General features: G+C 39.7%; 1 protein-coding gene across 1 annotated transcript in view; it reads right to left on the minus strand.

Annotated features, from left to right (window-relative positions):
* Positions 1-23,087, minus strand: part of DIPK2B (divergent protein kinase domain 2B) — a 30,905-nt gene extending 7,818 nt beyond the window's left edge. Inside the window, exons 1-2 of the mRNA XM_063304399.1 lie at positions 22,766-23,087; positions 18,309-18,573 (exon numbers count right to left, since the gene is read on the minus strand). Of these exons, the coding sequence (XP_063160469.1) occupies positions 18,309-18,573; positions 22,766-22,980 (480 nt within the window). The 5' untranslated portion in view covers positions 22,981-23,087. The remainder of the gene's footprint in view (positions 1-18,308; positions 18,574-22,765) is intronic.
* Between the last annotated feature and the right edge of the window lie 370 nt (positions 23,088-23,457).

The raw sequence follows: 23,457 nt of genomic DNA on the forward strand, positions 1-23,457 counted from the left end.
AAAGATCAAATTATTTTGCTAGCTGGACTGAGGTTATCAGCTTTTTCATTATTTACTTAATTTTAATTAAATGTTTAGAGTTGTAGGTGGTATCTGACACTGTTGGAGGGGGATGGGGAGAGAGATACCCTAATCTCTGGAGCTGTGGGGCTGACCATGATATAGGTGGAAAGTCTTGCTGAGAAACATGGCACCTGAAAACATGGCTTGTGCCAAAGTAAGTCCTGTCTCAGTAGTCTTTTAAGGTTCATGGAGAGTATCAATAGGTATGCTGATGTACAACAGTGATGGAGTAGACTTTGTGAAGTTGGACTTTCAAAAAGATTTTAATAAATGTTTTCAGTAAAGGTTCTTTGGAGAGTCAGTGGTAAATGACTCCCAAAAAATGTTGCTAAGAAAACTACATGAACTTGATGGATTTGCCTATGCTACCATCAGGAGCCAAGATTGACAGAGGGCACAAAAATAAAGGCTTTTGAGTAAACCTGCATTGCCTGCATAGTTTGTAAATGTTTTGGTATTAGAAACAAGTGATAATGGGACAAAATTTGCAGATTGGCAGAAATGCCCTCATGAAATGTTTGGTTCAGCTACAGAAGGGCAAAATCATCAGCCAAACACAAGCTTAGATGGAAAAAAGTTGTTGCTAGTAAGGTGATGATAATAAAAATTTATAACAATTATGGACTGTTACCACATTGGATATGGTAAACTGCACTGATATCTTGTGGGTAGCTAAATTACTGTATAAAGGAATGAGGAACCAATTTCTCTATTTCTGGTTATTTTTATTTGCAGTATTAACTGTCAAACTATTATTCTAAACTGTACACTTTAACTTCCCAGTTGCTGTTATTATTCTGTGGCTTAGAACTGAGTTGCCTATAAAGTAACAATTGAAGTAACCAGCGTCATGAAAAACCAGAGAAACATTTCAACTGGCTAAGTATAAATCTGAAAACAAGATTAGCATAACCTTCCTTGACCAAAGAAGAAGTCTGATTTACCTTCTTTGGGTTAAATTAGACCATCTTTCTATTTGACTTTAAGTTTGCTGAATTATTTTCATACTGTTGTTATTATACTTTATTGTTCTTGAGTTATAAGAAAAAATTATAAGCTAAACCTTTGCAGCTTTCCCTTTCAACACAGCTCCATAAGACCCACATAGGCAGAGGTTACACGTACATCTTTATAACTCTGAAAACTGGATCCTGAATATGACTAATTGCTGTTACAATATGTGGTATACTTAGTATCTCTTGTCTGTTATTAGTATTAAACCTTTTTCACTGCATGAGAATATTTGTAATGCTAAATATAGACACTTTAAACAATAGTTCAGAGAGAAGTGCCAGCTACTGCAAATGTAGGTAGCCTGGATGGCATGGATGAAGAGCAACATTCCTCTGCCAGTGACAGTTTCATCAAGAGATGCATATAAGCACAAATCTTTTGAGCAGGCAAGGTTTTCAGCCCGGGACCATTTGTAATTTTCAGTAAAGATTTCCACTGTGACACACAAAGTAATCATTGTGGCAGCTGCTGAGTTGGTAGCTGGGTCAGGTAGGACCATCCACATAAAATGAAAAACTTTATTTCACAGTCTGTCATTTTGATTCAAGTATATGAAGACATGTCATAATTCCCTGCACTATATAGAACAATTACTTGAGCCTAATAACAAATCAAGTCTCTTATATATCCAAAAACTAGAGGAGAAGAAGCAGTTATTGGAGATTCTTGGATGCAGAAATGGGAGTTTGCATTCTAAAAATGCCACTCTTTGCTGCAATTGCTTAACTTGTAAGTACAAATGATTGATTGCTAGGTGAAGCAAAGGGATCAATGATTATTTTACACTGTGATAACAAACCAAGGAAATAGCCACTTATGTCATCGGGAGCCTAATAAGTCTAAACCTTTGCATGCCCTCATGATCCTTAGTTTTGAAAGGAGTATTAGGCTTTTCTTGAGATTTTGAATGGAAGGAAAAGGGGAGGGGGGGAGAGAGAAAAAGAGAGAGAGAGAGAGAGAGAGAAAAGAACCATGGCATTCTTAAATGAATTGATGTTGTATCTGTATCCCACAGCAGCCTTCAGTTTCCGGGGGGGGGGGCAGGGGACCCAACGCTGTAACAGTGTGAAGGGTCACAGACCTGTTGGAGGTTGGATGTGTGTCTGAGGAGAATTTGGAAAATGGTAGCCTTAGGAGATGTGCCAGTTGTCAGAATCAAAGAAAAGTCAGGATTGAAGAAAAAGCCATAGCACAATTTTCATTACATCTCTCTCCATACTTTGGCAGTACTTTTACAAATTATATAGCAGATGTGTAATAAAAGGTAGTGTGATACTTATCTACTGTGTAACATGAACATAACGCACACAACTACCGTCAAAGAAGTTGCATTGTGGGTTCCAGCTGTGCACTGATTTTTCTAGTGGAATATCCTGACTGCAAATGTGTACGATTCAAAGAAGCATTTGGAAAATAAACTGGAGTAAGCATAAACTGTTCTCAGAGTGAAGCAGTCAACTTAATAACTAGATAAAAACCTACAGGACACAAACCAGGAATCAGTACCAAAAAACAAGCCAAGAATCAAGACAAAGAGTCTATCAACAAATACAGAAATGAAGAGATCTCATTGCTCAAGCAAATTTGAACGGGACTCTTACATTCCTTCCTGTCTACATAGGCAATGGGCAGCCTGAGTGGGAAACATCCTTCCAGATCCAGGAAACAAAAACTGCCAAGACATTTCATTGGAAGGTATCTGCAGCCCCAGGGCTATCAGTTCAAGCCCTTCTAGCTTCTAATAATGTGGCACCAATGCTACATTATTGGAAATGCTGGAAATGCTAGTGGTTTAAATGCACTTATCTTGCATCACCACAATTATAAGCAGTGGTTAGGGATTCCACATCTGCACTGTTAGACTTATTTAGTCAGGGAAATATCTATAAGACAGTAGGAGTCAACCTATCTGAGAGATTACATTTTATGGTGCCCTGTATCATGCAACCTATTCCTGAACAGGATTGCCCAGTCTTAAAATTATAGGCTGCTTCATAAGGCCTCAGGTTCATTTCTTAACTGGAAGTGGGAACTGGAAAGAACCACTTAAAACTTTCTTCAATATTCAAAAAAACTGAGCTGTAGTCTTACCCAGAATCAGGATGGAGTTCAGCAGAACAAATAAACAGTATCTTCTTAAGGGAAAGTTCCACTGAACTCAGTGGAACTTATATTTGAATAGACATGTACAAAGTATACTTTAAAGGTAATAAAGCATCCTGACAATGAAAATGTGTTAAATGAACATTATTTCTGTTCTCAGTCTCGAGAACTGCATAACAAATAAAAATAAAGAACACAATAAATCATTTGGAAGTTAGAGCTTCAAAATATACATTTCCTTTGGCCAGAAAGTAACTGTATATTCTTAATGTGACATCTCTATTTTCTGGTATTAAATTTTAATTAAAATATGACAGTTCTGTATAATAATAGTAGCAAACAAGAAAATATAGCTGTAGTGATACAATAGCACTTCTAACTTAGTATATCCCTTTACCTACTGACACATCATAATGGACCATGTGAAGAAAAAGAAGATGTACTAATTCTTTTAACAAATGGCCAAACTCCCCTTATCAATGATTCCATCTGATTTTCTTCTAGTTAAGCTTAGGAAGAAGAACTATGGCTTTTTCTTTCAGCAAATGTTGAGCCAAACAGGAATTTAGCTTCTATGAAGTGCTCCAACAGGAAAAGTATTGACACTTTTGAACTTTGGTGTTGGAGAAGACTCCTGAAACTACCATGGGCAGCCAAGAAAACAAACCAATGAATCATTGAAATCAACCCTAGCTCTCTGGACAAGGCTCTAATGCTGGAAAAAGTGGAAGGCAAGAGGGCAACTGGCAGCAAAGTGGATGGACTCAGTTACAGTGGTGATGAGTGCACTGTTGGAAGAGCTAAAGGATCAGATTAGGGACAGAACATCATGATGAAAATCTATCTTTGTGGTCACTAAGAGTCGACCACAACTTGACAGCACATAATCAAAGTGTTCCAATGGAGGGGACTGTGTATATGAAAGGTTTTGGCTTCTGAAAAGCTTTGTGTGGCACAAGACAGCCTGCAGAGAGAGGGTTTCTTCCAAGCTCAAGAGGGACAGAAGGAAGTGGACAGATGGGAAGCACATAGATATCTTATAAAGACCTCTCCAAGCTGCCAAATGAAACTTAGAACAAAAGAGAAATGACAAGGCAAGTAAAAAGTTTATACATTTTTTAGAAAGCTGTGTGTAGTCCTTGATTTAAAATAATGGAACTCTACTGCTGAGGAAGTTTATCAGAGGAACTCTTGTGTTTCCAGATGGAACCTCTTGTTTTTCTTACAGCTAAAGCTGAAAATGTTCCATGCTGCCATCTTGTGGTGATTAGAGAGAAATCTATGGAAAGCATGGGTGGTGGGTCGAAATCATATTCTACGGTTTGACATGTTAAAATAGGGTTTGGGGGGCAAGGAGACAACACTAGATAAAACTGCTTATAGTATTTATTCTTTTCTTTCAAATTAAAAAATACACAATTGTGAATCTAATACTTTTGCTCACAATAATATTCTCTTTTGAGAATGGTTCTTGACTTAACATTATCCAAAAGCCATTGATTTACAAATTGACTATCCGTTCGTTTAGTTTTTGCTTTTTGTACAGAATAATTTAAAGTTAGGGTTCTAAAATATTCCAGCAAATATAATCTACAATTATATTACGTATTGAACTTACCATAAATACACAATAAATTCACTCATAAGAAACTATTATATAATCCAACTAACTATATTTAAAATTTATAAAACATATAATCAATTCTGTTGGTAATTAATTTTTTATTTGTTGTTATCTACCCTTGTTTTATCTTGCATATATGATGGACACTTTCCTGTACAAAATTAGTTTATATTATATTGATTTATTATGTTGGTTTATTTTTGTCATTTTTTCTATAGTTTTCATTATTTTGCAGGCAACATGAATTGAGTATGATTCCATAGATGATTTGGACCAAAGGTGCTCTGGAGGCATCAAAGAGGTATTGAATGCCACATGGATTCTAAAGCCACCTATGATTAATTAACCCCAGCCAATTGGGGGTTATTCAGTATACTGTGGATATGCAACCAATCACAAAACTTCTTAAAAGCCCAAACCTTTAGAAAGACTGAGATACTTATAAATCTAGTGAGTTTCAATTTAAAAGCAAGAATCTTTTTAATCCAGTGATCCACTAGGATGAAATTGGGTCAATCAATGAGGAGAATATATTTACAAAGATGAGCTAAAATAATAACATAGCTAACATTGATGTGCCATTTCTGAGCACTTAAAAGTAATTCTTAAAAGGTATTGCATGCTTATTCTTCAGCAACCCTGTAAGGCAGCTTGGAATTACTGTATTTCCTTTGCGGGGATGAGGGGAATGAGACAAGATGGTGTCTGTGATGGCTTAGCTCACGGCAAAGTCAAGTCTTGAATCAAAGGTTTTCTCATACATAGGCCTGTCTCCTCACTGTGCACTAGCAAAGAGGTTATGTTGATATTAAAATTACACTGCAAATAATGGTTTAAAACATGAGTCACAATAAAGAAAAGTTCAAATTAATAACAGGATTTGACTATAATGATTCATAATTCAGAAACCAATTGGGGGGCAATTTAAATTCTGTGTAATGTTACTCATAAACCCAGTTTGGTGTAGTAGTTAAAGCTAGACAAGTGGAGACTGCGGGTTCTAGTCTTACCTTAGGCATGAAGCCAGCTGGGTGGCCTTGGGCCAGTCATTTTCTCTCTCAAGAAGAAGGCAACAGCAAACCACTTCTGAAAATCTTGCCAAGAAAACTGCAGGAACTAGTCAAAGGCACTCAAAGGCGCGCGCACACACACAAGCTCCCTCAATTCTCAATTCATATCCAAGTGCAGAATATTCATAGCTAATGTTGATGCCTCCTTGGATCACTGATTTGATTCACTTAATAGTTCACTTCTTGACTCTTTACCCCACCCACTTTTTTTCCAGGGGCCATTGTTGACTTGTATTAGCACTGCTAATTATAAGAATGCACAATTATGTAGTTTTTGTTCTCAAATATCTACCCAGTCCTTTAGCCTTTGGCATTACTAATGGCCAAATGAATCACTGTACTTTGTTTTGGTGCAAATGGTAGCTGGCATCTAAAGCCTTCTCATAGGCTGGGGAAGTAGGAGAAGCAGTTCTATATTTTCTGATGCAGTAAGAGGAGTATCTTCCTTTGCTATTTATTCGGATGAAGCAACACTCCCATGATTGTTATTTGTATTCCCACATAGTTCTCTTCCCCTTAGACTTTTGCTACTGTTCCTTGAAGACCAGCAATTACCCAGCAGCTGTTATGAAGTAACTGATGTGAGGACCAAAGGCAAGATTCATCTCTCCTATCAACCTCTATGGCTCTGAAGGAATTCAGTAAAAAGGCCAACAGACTTTCTTTTGCATGAGAGACATTCCTATAGATGGGCGAGAGATTAAAAAACTTGAGAGCACTGGGCACCGGGCCACTGGAATGTGTCTGATTAGGACTAGGCCTTAGGACTAGGCAAGGTTTTCCCTTACTGTGCTTGACTCTCAAAAGAATCCTGCATAATCCCCTGCTTCCACAGAATATATTCTCAGAGTTTCATTGGCATCAGCTGAAGCAGCAGATGATGCTTTGCTGTTCTTGAAAGCTCCTGGCACCAACTCACAGGAGGTGGTTCTAACAGATTAATATTGCTACTTCTGTGCATAGTTGGAGAGTTCCTACAGATGTAAAAGGGACCTGCATGTCAGCTCCAAAGTTATAGCCATCATCAACTAGCCTCCCACTTTATTCCATGAAAGCTTATGCAGTTTAGGCAATCAAATTCAAAGTGGTGGATGGACTTCCTGTTGGAGGTCCTGGCAAATCAGCATGCCTCATTAGCATGTGGCTGAGTTTACTCTAGGATGTAAATTCTCTATGTGCTTCTGGAGGAAGCTGTTTGTTGTCCCTCCCAGATCCCTAACTCCCTGCTTCCTTCTTCCACCATCTGGGAAGAAGCACCATGCGACAGCTGCTCCTTTTCCATCTCTGGGGGCCATGCATGGGCCTAGAGTCAGGACTTTCCCCCTTTCTGCATGCAGCTCTTAGCAGCAATGAGGGCTAAGAGTTAATTCAGTTTAGGGAAAGAAACAAGAATAAGAATAATTTTTCTGGATGGATGTAACTGGACCAAATAAATGACTAAGACTTTCTTCTTACTTACTTTTGAACCTACTTTGTCTAAGTGTGTAATTCTTTATGCTTGGGTGGGCTAAGTGTGTAAGATCAATAACCTATATTTCTCTAACATGCTCATTAATGCTATTTTAAATAATATTCTTTTTCTGTGCACGTCTTTTGCTGTATTAAGCTCTGCTCTGTTCAGTGGTCTTAGCAGTCCACTACTGGCTTCACTTCCAAGATAATAATCAGCTACCACTTAAGAGGGAGGCTGTTGTTTTGGGGATTGTTCCAAGGACTAAACTTAATTTTGCATCAGAGTTTTAAACTATAATCTTTGGGATTACACACCTACTTAGCTGTTCTACTTACAAGTCTGTTTGTTTGTTTGTAAAATTTATAAGGCTACTCATCTCACCTGAAATGACTCTGGGAGGCTTACAATAAAATCAAGAATTAAAACTTTTTGCAAACCCATTAAAACAATAAACATGGATAGAACAAGACCATGAGAGGGAAGATGTTTACATACAGTATAACCAGTGTGTAGGCTCCCTATTACCAGAGGATCCCCAGGCTGGCTGAAAAAACCATGTTTTGAGAGTTTTATGGACAGCCATAAGGGCGTGGGCTAACCTCACCTCAGGAGGGATGATGTTCCAGAGGGTGGATGCCACAGCAGAAAAGGCTCACCTCCTAGGTCCCATCAGCTGGAACTCTTTCACGGATGGGACCTGCAGCATGCCTCTCCTGCAGGACCTGATGGGACAAGTAGCTGTAATAGGGAAGAGGTAGTCCCTAAGATAACTTGGCCCCATGCCATATAGGGCTTTAAAGGTCAAAACCAGCACCTTGAACTGGACCCAGAAGCAAACTGGCAACCAATGCAGCTCATGCAGCAGAGGTGTAATGTGTGTCCATCTAGGGATACACATAATGTCCATGCCACCACATTTTGCCCCAGCTGAAGCTTTCAGATACTCTTCAAGGGCAGCCCCATGTAGAGAGTGTTACAGTAGTCCATTTGGGAGGTGACCAAGGTATGAATGACTGAGCAGAGCCTCACAATCCAGGAATGGGCACAACTGCTGCATAACACAAAGTTGCACAAAGACCCTCCTTGCCATGACTGGCACCTGCTCTTTGAGCAGGAGTTGTGAGTCAGGAAGGATCCCCAGATTGTGCATGGGTCCATTTGGGGCAGTGCCACCCCATCCAGAACCAAAGATGGTAAAGTCCCAGATTCATTAGGCCCTAAAACCCAAAGCCACTCAGTCTTGCCAGGGTTCAGATGAAGCCTGTTGTTCCCCATCCAGACCCCTACAGCCTCCAGGCACCAGGACAGGACATCCACAGCATCACTTAATTTGCCAGGGGTGGAAAGATATAATTGAGTATCATCAGCATATTGATGATACCTCACCCTGTGGTGATGGATGATCTCCCTCAGTGGTTTCATGTCGATGTTAAACAGGAGTGGAGAGAGCACCAAACCCTGAAGCACGCCACATAGTAGAGGCTGAGGGCGGGATCTTTCACTCCCGATCAACACCGACTGGTATTGGCCCCTTAGGAAGGAAGAGAACCATCATAGTACTGTGCCGCCCACTCCCAGTCCCTAGGTCTGATCCAGAAGGATACCATGGTTGATGGTATTGAAAGCTGCTGAGAAGTCAAGTAGAGCCGGAATGGATGCATTACCCCCATCCCACTCCTGCCAGAGAACATCCCGAAGTTTGACCAATGCTGTTTCCATCCCATGTCCAGGCCTACAGCCTGACTAAAAAGGGTCCAGACAATCTATTTCATCTAGGGATTGCTGAAGCTGCTATGCAACCACCTTCTCCACAACCTTCCCTAAAAAGGGGAAGTTGGACACTTGATGGAAATTGTGTGGAGTGTGCTGATACAGTCTGTGTAAATATTACTATCCTGATGCACTTTTTGTGTGAAAACTGTTGCTTTTGATTTATTCAGTTTACTTTGCTCCAAAGCATGTTAAATTTGCCAGATTCTTAAATTATTATATTCAGTTCATTGTGAGACACTCTGCTAACACAATAAGTATCCACAATCAAGTTTGCCATGAATGAGTTTAATAATTTTGTAGCTTACATTGACCGAGATTGGCCTGACAGGCAGAGTGAGGCAGCTGATTTGAAGTATCATCAAAGTGCACAAAAGTGCACAAAACTGCTAGCAACACAATTGCTACATTTTTTTTACTACCGGATGGAGAAATTTGGAGAATTAGTGCACATCTCATGTTAAGCTGACCAATACTGTGTGTCTTGCCTTGGGGAGAGGGCAAGTAGTTATAGTGTATGCTAACTTATAATGGGAGCTTATCAGGAGTTTTAATCAGTGACATTATCAAAATAAATGAACAAGAGCCCTGTGGTGTTGATGTCACCAAGTCATGAATCCTACTGAATAGGATGTATGATAAATCCCACCAGGAAAGTCTGTTTGCCAGTCCTAAAGTTAAAACCCTAATTTACAACAAGGACATCTAATAACCCTAAGGCTTGACTGTACTGAAAACCTATATTTTGAAGGAAACCCAATTTTGAAATAAGCAAAGCCCTAATAAAGTTTTATTTTTGTTGAATCTATATAATCAGTACTTTCAGTGCAGGAACAGGACTTTTAAAACTACACCTGCTTTTTGCTTTTTCTGAAACTTAAATACAGCCTTATATTTTTGCAAAGTTTACTGGAAACACATATGTACACACGTACCCTGAACGCCTCAGCAAGCAATGAAAGAATGAACATAGTGAACAAACCCTCGCTTTAAGCCTTGCTGAAGGAAAATAAGAGCTAGTAAAAAATATGAAAAGTTTAACTACAGTTCTGCAACTGAGCAGACAGACACCCTCACAATATGCAAAGGACCTTCTGCAAAAAAAAAAAAAAAAGTTATGTGTACAGGTGCGCCCAGAGTAACAACTCTAGACATGCCCAGGGCATACTTTCCAATGGTAAACTCTGTTACTTAGTAAAGGAGATGTTGATTACATGTCTTGGCATAGTTGGGCAGAAGCAGGGGCCTTTTCAAGCAGCATGGAAGCTGATTTGTTTAATATAAAATTGACCCCTGACCCCTAGTCCTCCAAAGCAAAGGACTAGGAGAAGAAGAGACTCCATAATCCTGAATCATGCAGTTTCTAAACGAGAACGCACAGAAGGGAATTATACTACCATGTTAGGGGAGGTTCTGCAACGCAGCAAGTGGTAAGCATAATGATTAAGAAAAATAGTACTACAAGTTAGTTCTGAACCGAGCACCCTAATTTTATTTTATTCTGTGCCAGTTTTAGAAACTGTGAGGTCTGAGACTGTGAGCATGATGCAGATTCTGAAAGCCTGTTCATTGTCTAATGGGTTGTTTACATGACCAGGATGAACACATTGATGGCTGCACTGAAACAGAGCTCATCAAAAGCTTTTGTTGTAGACTTTCCAAACTTAGGCCCTTTGGCTCATATTTCGGTTAAGCTGCGTAAATTACATTTCTCATAGAACATTTTTGTTGAAATAGCAGCCTTCATATGATGCATTGAGAATAACCCTAATCCACTTCCACAAACGTTGGGGTCAAATTGCTTGTGAGTCTTAAAAGGCTAGCATGTCACATTGTTACTCCTGTCAAGGACAGAAGATATTAATATTCTCCTGCTGAATGTTATAATAAAATATATTTATTTGTTTTATTTCTTTGGCTAACCCTGTTTAAATGAGTCAGACTACAAAACAAACAGATAGAATTTAAGCACATCAAAGAAAGGTATTATCCAAATCAGTCTTGGGTCTAAATGGTTTTGCAAAAGTGTTAAAAATTTGGGTCTGATGTGATTAGTTTGTGATGTCAAGTTGACGTATGAAAGAAGGAACATACTTGACTATATCAGCATGAGGTCTTCTGCCTTATCCAGCTGTTTGTACCATTTCACAGCTAAGAACTTTTTTGAGAATGGATGCAACTAATTTAAGATTTTATGCTACTTTTTTTGAGAAGTAACCTTGTTTGAGGCAAAACAATATTTGTGAACTTTCTCTTTTTTCCTTTAACAGAATGAAATCAGTGGACATCTGAAAGCTTATGAAGTTAATCTATTTTCACAGAATTAAGTATCTGTAGAATTTCAGTTCCTTTCAAGCACTTCTGAAGCAATTCTGACTTCTGTTTCAGGTTTTGTTTAGTTTTTTTAACGCTGGTTACATTGTGAAATCTTTGCAGCATTGCCAATACCCACTGATGTGCAAAGGTATTGTGGGAAGAAATTAAGATCTCTCTCTGCCAGCCATGTTGTCTCCCCCCAAAGCACTGTCTTCCTGCCATATCACTCCTCTTTGACCAAGGTAAAAGATTAAAGATTACAAAACAGAAGGGGTTCACACAAAGAAGATGCAAGAGATTAAAATGTGACAGGAAAGCCCAACAGTTTAGACAAAAGATTTCCTTCAGGCTTAATCAGAGACCTTGTATGACAAAATGTTGCTCCTTCACAGAAATTAGCAGAGCCCATTCAGGTGAACAGCCAAACAGAGCTCCATAATCCAATCACAAAAGATCCCTTCCAAGGTGAACATTCCAAGCTAGTAGACAAAGCCACAGCCCAGCAGGGAACCCAGACTATCAGAACAGGAAAGCACAAACAGCAGGGAGCCTGACCACAGAGCTCCTTCTTTCTGAACTCCGGTAAACTACACTTTCCTAGAATTCCTAGAGAGTGCCCCCTGCCAAGAAACCAGCTAAGTGCACCACCTCAGAAGTTCCTAGAGGGCAGGAACACTTTTACATAACAATAGCCAAGCAACCCTGTATAAAGAGCTTGTGGGGAGAATACAAATGTGGCCACCTCCAACCAGCTTACTATGCTCTTGGAAAAATAAAGATCACCTCTGTCCAAGCAACCACCTGAGTACTTTTATTCCTGGCTTGGAACGGACCGGGTAAGATTTCTTTGCAACAGTATCAATATATGTTGGGAGATCCCCAGCCTTCTACATCCAGTGCAGCCCATGGAAGATTAGAAGGTAAAATATCTACTGTATTTTATCCAACTGTAAACAGGTTTAAGGAATCAGGTATTTATTTATTTATCTATCTAATTTGTCCCCGCCTATCTCCTCCCGTTGGGGGACTCTGGGCGGTTTACAACAATCAATTAAAAACAATAACCAGGTATGTAGATCTGTTGTGATTTTGCTAAAGTTCTATTTGTTTCTACTGTTTTATTCAGAGCATCATGCAAAACAGCAAAAATGTGAATCAGATTTCCTGGGGGTTCCTCAGGAGCTGTAAGCAGCCCAAAAGAGTCTATTTCAGAAGCTGTGCTACTGAAGAATATAAACAATTCATGCAACTATCAGGGACCCGAAGTCAATGAACACACAGACTCTGGTGGAGACATACCTGGAAAGGACACAGGTATGAATGAAACCTACTAGGAATTAAGGTGCTATGAAATACTACCAATTCTATAGATTCATAAATTGTGACTGTATTCACTCAGTCACACTCAGAAAAATAGTTGACTTTTCACAGCTACATGCTTTTGAAAGCCATCTTCATGTAACCATCAACATTTTGTTTTATAGATGGGAGGATGGAGTGTTTTTGTCACAGGTAGGCCTCATTAAGAACAACTGTTGTCTGTATTGTTACACCAGTGGTCCCCAACCTTTTTGGCACCAGGGACTGATTTCGTGGAAGACAATTTTTCCACAGATGGGCGGGGAGATGGTTTCAGGATGATTCAAGCGCATTACATTTATTGTGCACTTTATTTCTATTATTATTACATTATAATATATAATGAAATAATTATACAACTCACCATCATGCAGAATCAGTGAGAGCCTGAGCTTGTTTTCCTGCAACTAGACGGTCCCATCTGGGGTGATGGGAGACAGTGACACCCGATGTGTGTTGCTTATGTCCAGTCTACTCCACAACCTCGTTTTGGTTGCTGTCACTGCAGAAAACCCTGCTTAACAAAGATAGGATGTTAGAAATGGAAGCAGGCTTTTCAATGCTTTTGTGGCAATCTCAGGATATTCCACCTTGACTTTAATCCAGAACATATGGAGATTTGAAGTTGTCTCAAACATACTTTTAAGGCCACCGTCATTTGCGATCTCAAGCAGTTGATCCTCTTCTAGCATGGACAAAGTTGATTCACCTGGCTTATTCACAAATGGGTCGCAGATCTATTCCTTCCAAGTTCAGGGGTCTTTTGTGGTTGGGAAGTGTCACTCAAACTCTTTTGAAAGCTGAGATAGGTGGTCATGCGCCAGCTGGGAGAAAGAAGGCCCTGGCTCAGTCTCTTTCAAAATCTCTGCTAATGTTTGAAACATGTCAGAAATCCCAATGTTCACTCATCGCCCCCATAATTCCAGTTTGGCTTTGAATGCAGCCACTTTATCTGCCGTCTTGAACACAGTTGTCGTTCTCCCCTGAAGTGACAGATTGAGTTCATTGAGCAGGTTGAATATGTCACACAAGTAAGCAAGTTTTGCGACCCATTCTGTGTCACTGAAATGTGCTGCCAGTGGTGACTGTTTTTCTAAAAGAAATCTCTGGTGCGGCTCTCGTAACTCAAAAACTCTGGCCAGTGATCTACCTTTAGAAAGCCTTGTACACTTCTGTGTATAAGAGAAGACGTGTGTGCTCTGCGTCCATCTCCTCACAGAGCTGTGTGAACAGATGTGAGTTAAAGGCATGTACTTTAATGTGGTTGATAATTTTAATCACATCCTGCAAAACATTGTGAAGTTCAGGTGACATTTTTTGGTTAGCCAGCATTTCTCTATGGATGACACAGTGCGTAGACTCACATTCAGAAGTGACCTCCCTGACCCAAGTAGTGAAACCAGAAATGGCAGCCGCTCCGTCCGTGCATATACCGACACAAAATGACTAGTTCAGTTTTCCTGATATGTAATCATTCAAAGACTTGAATAGTTCTGCAGCTGTGGTGTTGGTTGGCAACAAAAGTGCATATAACATATCCTCATGCACATCCTGCTGAAAAATATATTGCACAAAAACAAGCATTGTTGCCTTGTTGTCAACATCGGTAGACGCTTCAATCTGGATTGCTTACCACGGTGACTCATTAATCCTCTCTAACAATTGTCCCTCAATATCCTCTGCTATTTCATCAATTCATCTAGTTATGGTGCTAGCCGAAAGAGGAACATGTGCCACCTTTTGAACTGCAGCCTCTCCTAAAAGTTCATGGCAAATGTCCTTAGCAGCAGGCAGGATCAACTCTTCACCAGTAGTAAAGGGCTTCTTAGCTTTAGCAATGTGGTTAGCCACTAAGAATGATGCTCTCAGTGCAGACACATTTGATGAAGTGGTAGCCTTCAATAATTGCTTCTGTTCTTTGTGTTCACGTTTTTTTCTTTTGAAAAACTCCCAAGTCTTGTCTTTTAATGCAGGGTGCTTGGTCTCCATGTGGCAAAGCAGTTTTGAAGGTTTCAAGGCTTCGCTGGATAGCTGGTTGCCATGTATTATACAAAGCAGGCTTGGAGAATGTGAATCACCTGTTGCAATGAACCCATAATTTAAGTAGGACTGTTGGTATTTTCTTTTAAATGCAGCTTTCTTTTTGTTGGCAGTCTTAGAGTCTTCTGCTGTCTCATCATTGGGTCTTTCCCCCTTTTCAAAGAAGCTCTCCAGCGACATTTGTTTTTTAATCATTTTGGCTAGGGGTAGTTTGTGGGCTTACCAAAACTGTGACTGAGACAAGTGCACAGTGCGGGAAAGAGGCACGGACAGAAGTGATAAATAAAACGATGGGCGGGCCACATGCAGACTAAAGTAAGTGTCGGATTCTGACTTCTCATAAGGCGCACACAACCTAGATCCCTCACATGCGCAGTTTACAGTAGGGTTCACGCTCCTATGAGAATGTCCTGAACTGTGACTCGACACGGAAGGTGAAGTAATAACCTTTATTAATACAGTAAGTGTGATACAAGTTCAGTGGTTAGTTGCTGGTTGGCACACGGCAGGCTTGGCACGAAACTCAGGATGGTGGTAAGCAGAGTAATGGCTTGGCTTGGCAAGGTCATGGTGGCAAAGGCAAGACTTGGTAGATTTCGCACTGGATCCAAGCAAGGCTTGGCAAGATTTACTCTGGCAAAAACAAGACTTGGCAGGATTTGCACTGGGTACAACAAGGCTCGACACAGAGTACTTGCGTGCTTGCCAGCAGGGTTGAGCAGCAGAGTCGTTTCCAGAAAGCCAGCAAAGTCAAAGCAGACCCAGCCACCGAATTCCTTGGATTCATGAGGCACACATCAGGCACTAGGACCAGCATGGAAACCAGCAGGTTCAGGCAAGGAGCTCCAGCCTGGCAACCCTTGGAGGCTTCAGCAGCAGCACGGCAGCAATGGAGGCAGCGGTGGAGCGTGGAAGAGGCGTAGGAAGGTAGGACTTGGTGGAGGATGGGTCGGCAGGGCAGGGCAGGGCTGGAAGCGGCTGAGGGCAGCGAAGGTGCAGGCAGGCAGGCTTGTCTGGGGGTCCGGCTGTGCAAGGCTTGGAAGGTCTTCCCAGTTCTGGATCCTAAGAGGCGAGGTCTGGAAGCTGAGCCTGAAGAACGGTTCTCCATGACAACATGTTCCTCTTTTTTCCCAAACTTTTATTCTGTTTTCTTTGCGCCCTTTGGAGATAGCAGCCAATGGGCTTTCTTTCTTTTTGGTGCTCTTTCTAACTGTGAAGCTGGGCTCTGTTGCAACTTTTCTGCCATTGCTGCAGAGCTCAGCACTTTTCCTGCTGTTGCTGCAAAACTCAGACTGCATTCTAACAGAGAATCTACTGCTGCCGCTGATCTAACAGGAGGTGGAGCTCAGGCGGTAATGTGAGCGATGAGGAGCAGCTGTAAATACTCAGGCTGTAAATTCGCTCGCTCGCCCACTGCTTACCTCCAGCTGTGCGGCCCAGTTCCTAACAGGCCACGGACCGGTACCGGTCCGCGGCCCGGGGGTTGGGGACCCCTGTGTTACACAATAATCATTACTATGGGATCAAAAACAACAAGGGCATCCTGCACGAACGCTACTTATGTGAATTTGTCATCCCTCCTACTACCATAAATTTACCTATAGCTACCAATACCCCTGTTGTGCACATCTGAAGCAAGGTGTCACCAGGTGGATATGGAGAGGACAAATTGTTTTCTCCTCTGAGTCCTGCCTCCAAAGACACACACTGCTTGCTGAAGAGATTGAGATTCATGCATTGACCCCTTCCAGTATGTTACAGGGGTATCTGTCTGCATGGCACAGTACTGTATCATGTATTTGGAGAAAAACACAGTTGCATTAGCACTTTTAGATGGCAACTACCAAGCACAGCAAAGGTATTCCACACCTTCCATGCAATGGCTGATGTATATAACATATAGCAAGAATCTGAATATTTAGCACGCATTGCAGCGGGGTGAAAAGCAAGTTGGCAATTATTTTTGGATGGCTTTGCTAGCTGCAAATGGCATCCCCATGGCCTTTGAATTTAATAATTGCTTTTGTTGTGGTTGCCCCATTGTGCAAAGGACTAAAATAGCATGCTCAATTCAACCTATGAGCTTCTGTACAAATGCACTCCGGTTAAAGAATAGTACCTTAAGGGTCAGGATTATGATGTACACAGCCTTTGGGAACACAAATGGGATGCCAAGTTAGCAACTGATGCTTCCTTGAAGTTGTTTGTGGTCAAGAAGAAGCTCCCAACCCCCTTGAATCGATGAGATGCTCTTTTTGAAGGTAGAATGAATGACACATATCTATACTACAAGCCAAACCCAGTGAACAAATCTTAAATTATAATTCCAACAGTTTGTGTCCATTTGTGATCAACAAAAGGGCATACCCCATTGATCACCCACAGATAATCTATCAGCATTTGGGAGATATGCACCAGTTTTTTGGACTCTCTAAAGTTAAAGTATACCCACCCTGAAGCCTCTGTTTCCCAGTCTTACCCTACAAGGTGGGGCATAAGTTAATTACTTGTGTGCAAGCTGTACAGAAACACAACCTGACCATTTTGAGTAGACAAAAAGAGAGGGTCCTGACTGGAGTATGGTGTACCATAGAATTGAATGTTGCTTTAGAGAAAGGGTGCAGAATTACTGAAGTTCTGGCATTCTGAAAGAAAGCCAAAGACTCTATATCCAACTAGATCAAGATGCATCTCAGATAAAAGGAGGAGGCCAGTGGATATTCTGACTGGAATAAGACAGAAAAAAATAAAGACTGGTACATTCAGGAGGAGGGAGGAAGAGGAGGAAGGAATCTGCTTATGACATGACCATATCAAAGTGAACCCTACCAAATGACAGACGGCCAAGCTCTTTTTAAACTCACTTTAGGGTAAGTTTGGGTACAGCACCAATAATGTAATCACATACATAGGGAAAACCCAAAGATCAAATAGCTTATTGTATTCTATTATGAACTTTCTTAGTATGAGTTTATTGACAGAGAGACAAACTGATGCTTGAGAGGGTTTGGGGTTGTTGGGCTGGGTTTTTTTTAATTGTCCCACTTTGCTTTTACTATTATGTCTTTTCTACTGATCAGCAAGACAACAGTCAGAAGTATGCTTTTCTGCTGCTTACTTTACAGTAACTTCTAGTAAGTCTTCTTCTTTTAGTAAGAATGATGCACAGGTAGCCCAAGGTAATCATGTATCAATACAAGATCAAAGGCATGCATAATCATCAATAATAACAACAACACAATCCGCTATACTCCATAGTTTCTTTCTTTATGAAAGTAATTACATGCTAGAGAAACTGGGCCACTCAGTAGCTTATCCATTTTATTGCTTTGTGATTTTTGCGGTTTGTGTGTATCTACACACATAGGGAAGGTGGAGAAAGAAGTTAGGATCGTCCAAAGTCCATAATACAATAGTTGTTTCTAACAACAGGCAGCTTTTAAACAAGATTGTATGTTACATATCAGTTGGGCATTGCAGAAGACTTTGTACAAACCTGGACCAAGAGAGGGGTCAGGCGCTTTGCTTTCAGCCATTTCTGGAATCTCTCTGTCTTCCATAGAACTCGCTCAATGCTACAGCTTTTAGTCTGGGTAAGGGAGGTGCAAATTCTCTCGTCAGACTGGTCATGTTGGTATTTTGTGGTTAATCGGGAGATCTCAACTGGCCGCCAACTTTTGCTGTCATCTGAATAGTTTCCAGGGTAACGGGAGAGGGAGCTTGGAGGGAGGGTTAGATGTGAAGAGAGCCAACTGTCAAACCTGTCAGCAAAACGCAAACATACAACAGTGTTAATCCACCTTTACCCAGTTTAGCACAGGAATGTTTTTGCCAAATTTATACCATTTTAGGTAGGCTGCCAAAAAGAGATCTATAAAATGGTTAAATAATGGCCACTTTTTGAAGAATGTTAATCTTGCGGAAGCACTCTGTGTCACTGTAACTGGAAGAGTCTAACACAGTTTCCCCATTCCTTACAATATTGGCAAGGAAAGAAATTATATAAATTGTAGAATTAACCACAATCAGCCTGAGGGTAGTTGTAGTTCAGTGCATCTGACTACACCAACATTGCACATATTTATGCTCACTTAGCAGAACTCCCATTGCTCTTTTGCATCCCCATTAGCACCATCTTTGATATTTATGCTGCAGATCTGATTGGAAGTTTCTTCTAGCTTTCTCAATCAGATTCTTGGGTGGGTTGAGAGTATGCAGACTCCATTCTTTTGACAGAACAGCATCAGTCAGAGAATAAAACCATTGGACCTGACCCCTGGCAGGGAATGGCTGATGTAGACAATTGACAGTGACTACATATTCTGCAGATACGTATGTTTTGCTAATAGTTGCTTAGTTTGATAAATTTCATTATGGGAGACTTTTGGGTTTATAGTGGTTGATCTTCTCCATTGACCTTCATTATTAGCTTTCTTTTCATCCCATTCTGGAAATATAAAAAGGTATGTAAGATGTTCGCTGTGTGCATCCATTTTGGATTAAAGCTGAATATCATAGCCTGCTTTCAAGATTCTTAGACTGCAAGAATTGCTCTTCTGTGAAGTTTGTCTAAAGCAAAAAGTGTAGTTCCCAGATTTTGTTATGGAGGGTCAGCTTTCTGTAAGCCCTAAACTTGAACCCCCATAGGAAAACTCTCCATAAGAGGAAAAGTCCTCTTAGAATTAAAAGAAAGTGTATGTTTTAAAATGTATGGTTTTCCCCACAGCTGGCTGGGGAATTCTGGGAGTTGAAGTCCACACATCTTAAAGTTGCCAAGGTTGAGAAACACTGCTCTATATTTTAATCAGTGAATGATTTTTACAGACTTTTTCTATGGCAGTGCTTTTGTGAGGAACGTTGGAAATAATTTAACAGTTGAACAATCACATTTATTCTTCTGTTGTTTGACAGTTTTCTTATCTAGGGACACCACAGGCAAATTGCCCATGTGAAGGGAATTTGAGAGAAGGGAAGACAGAGGGAGGACACTTATAGCTCTACCAATGTGGCTAAATATAACTCCCAGTGCTAGCTGGTGCTGTTGGGAACAAGTTCCCCATCCCTGAAGTAAGGTATAATTCTTAAAATACAAATTTAAAACATTCTTCAACAAACTTTCCTCATCCTGCAGCTACTTATCTGCCATCTGACTGGCTTTGTTAATTCAGGAGGAGCTGTTTATAGAGATGTCATCAAATTCTGTCCAAAAAATTATAAAAGGGCTGCCAGTATCAATATCAATGGAGAAGGCACCTGGAGCTTTAAAAAATCAGTGGCTATATAAATCTAAGAGTCAACACCAACTTGATGGCACTTAATCAATCATTGATCAAAATAAATTGAAGAAGCAAAGCAAAGCTCCATTTTGAAACCAAATTTAAGCAACAGGCAGACCAAAATTATTTTATGGAGTATATTCTCAGTTTTTTGAGGTTTTCATAAACCTCCATGCTATGGAAATGTTGTAAACTTGAGCTTTTTATATTTTGTTTCTCTCTCTTGAAGACTGATTGTTATGTTTGTAAATCTATAAAATATTCAAATAATGTTGCCTGAACAGCACTGTCAGAGCCTCCATACACTTACAACACACACACATATACACACAAAGTGGCAGATGTTCACAAAAATGTCCTAAAAGTTGTAATGCTTCCAATAAATCAAGGGAAACTATTATAATTTTCTCTTATCATAAGAACTTATTTTTAACATTCAGACATGAAGTCTTGGCAAGATGATCTAGGGTACACAATAAAACCACTTTAAAATTGATATAACTTATCACTCATTTGACTTAATTGACTGTTTTTAAGGAGTACTGAAAGAGGCATATGATTCTGAAGGCTGCCTTAATAATTCCAAGCAATGTATTTCAAAACTGATTTAAGAACTTTCAAGCCTTGGGCTACAATATTCACTGAGAAAGCAATTCCAGTAGAATCTCTTCATAGTGGGTAATGTGATAAAACTGTATTAATGCTAACTTTATTTAAAATTTGGGGGGGGGGGTTGCCCTCTGGCTCCAAAAGAAAATGGGATCTATGCAAAGTCTTTGAATTTGGAAAAGTGCTGAATTCTTAAGTGATGTTTATGAATGACAATCTTGACAGTACAGTCCTGTGTATATTTACTCTGAGATAAGCTTACTCAGGTAGTGTGTGTAATTATATGACAGCAAGACCAAAAGCCCATCTCCCCAAGGCAGCTGCAACCAGACATTATTTTACATGGTAAAGAATTTTAAAGCTCAGTTCCGATACTGAAAATGTTCTGATCTATGTAGTTAGGGGCTTTGGGATACAGCAAAGAGAATAATCCGATATAACAGAAAAGAAAGTCATGCTTCTGACTTTAAGGAATGGATCCAGGAAATGAGTCTGTTATCTATCTTTGACAAGTCTTTGCTCTAAAAAATGGGAAAGATGCCTCATTGAGCTGCTATATGGTCCAGATTTAATGATTAGCTTAATGGTTGAATTAATCCTGTATAAGTATTTATTATACGGATTGCTGTTGTTACTACAATTAATTCATTTAATCATCTTCATAAATTTAGCTCTTTTTTCTTCACTGTATTATCACAGTTCAATTGAGACTTTCTTACTTTGTATTTCACTATTTTAACAATAAAACTTTATATATATTCCTAAATTCAGAAAAGCATACTCTGGCATATTTGAAGTTATTTTCACCGTTCAACCTTTAATTTGAGAATTCCTGGAACTTGAAATAGCACCTAACTAAAAGCCAGTGTGATCTTATGAAGATCATGTTGGACTTGGGTTTGAAAATCCCTGGCTTACTCACGAACTCAATGATCTCTCATTTACTGAATCCTCCTCGGCCTCATTTCAACATACTTAACAGAGGAATTCCGAAGTTATGTGTAATAGAGTTCCTCTGAGGATAAACTCAATAAAGGTTGTAAGGAAGCTTACCTGCAAGTATTTTTTAAATCAGAAATATTCACTGCAATCTGTTAAAATTGCTGCATCCTATCATTTAGTACTCAGTGCAAATGTCTAAACAGGTTAAGCCCAAATAGATGCTTTCACCTGGAAACCTTTAGGGCAAACTGAAAATGCTATGAGAACCTGACCTTACCTGCATGGAATTGGATTCCAGTATCATGTTGTATAAGTTTTCTGATACCTTGAGATGCTTTGTGAAGACTCAGCACAGGTAGATTTAGAAAACAGTTCACTATTCTATCACATTCTTTCATCTGAAGCTTTCTCCCTATTGAAGCAAGGCATTATAGATTTCTACTTGGAATGCTCTTGCAAAAAAGAGAGCAAGTCATCGCCATGAGGACATTACATACATGAAGTATTTACCTAAGAAAGAGGTTATATATTTTGAGTGGGGATAAGCAAATCTGTCATTTCTAAGTGGTGTCATTTTGCTATCAAGTTTCATCCATGAATCTGTTTCATTCTTATTAATTTGCATTTTTTACAACCAACCCCCTCCTAAATCCTTTTAAAACAAGATTTTAAATGTTTTTAAGAGTAAAACGTACATGATTTTTCATTCCAATCTGCCCCATGTCCTTTCCTTAGCCAACATGTTTTAAATGTAAAGCAATCAGCAAACAACAGTCAAGACATATTAAGGCATATTGTAGTGGTAATTTTACCTATATTTTATAGTATAGCTGTTAATGCCAAATCTTGCTTATCTAAATCACAAGGACTTTTTTTATAAGCAACTAAGCAACTAAGCCTTTGAAACAATATTGATGTAAAGTCTTTCTAGGGCAAAGATGGATGCCTGAATTTTTAAATGATTTAGGGATTTATTAATGATTTTAATAAAGTCATATTGTCGCTAACACATAGATGCATACCAGGATGCATGATGACAAATTTACATATTTGAGGTTTTTCCTTTCCTCCAAAGTAGTCCCATTTTCCCTTCATCCCACCCCAAATATGGTATGGAGATTCTGACCTTATTTCTTCTTTAAAGAATTTCTTGCAAATTGATGTTCCAATGCAGGCATTGCATTTATCAAGTCCCAAAAAGGTCCGACCAAAAGCGTAGCTGGATTTGACTCGGGGCCCTGAAGAGGGGGAAACTGTTGCTTCTAAGAACAGGCTGAAATTCAGAGTGAAACCCAGAAGAGAGAGCAGCAATTTGGAGCCAAGGTGATACATCTCTAGCATCTCTTAGGTTCTACCTAAGTTCTAATATTTTCAGTTTTAACTGAACAGCATTTATAAAAGAAGAGAATTTGGTCCAAGAGATCAAGAATGTTTTTCTCTTACCAACTAGTTGGTAGCTTTAGTGGTTTGGTGGAAGGAACATGGATTAGGGTGGGCACAAGGAAATACATGAGGATGCAGATAACATTTGTTGCTATAGTTACCTTTCCTCTTCTAGGAGCAGCTGTTGACCCACCCATCACTAAACACAGCATACAAAAAAGGCTTTGCTCATCATAATGTTCATGAAGACAAATAAAGGATATCCTGTTGAAGGATCAGAAGTCATCCAAAGTGAAAACCCCAAAGGCACTGCTTCAAATATAGGCCACATTTATAGGCAAGGCATGTAAAATAATGAAAAGTGCACTACAATTTTGTCCTGTTTTGTCCTGTTTTGTAAAATCCATATTATAACTGAAGTCAAATTTCAATTTG

The sequence above is a fragment of the Candoia aspera genome, chromosome 5 (assembly GCF_035149785.1).
Source record: "Candoia aspera isolate rCanAsp1 chromosome 5, rCanAsp1.hap2, whole genome shotgun sequence".
NCBI classification, from domain to species: Eukaryota; Metazoa; Chordata; class Lepidosauria; order Squamata; family Boidae; genus Candoia; species Candoia aspera.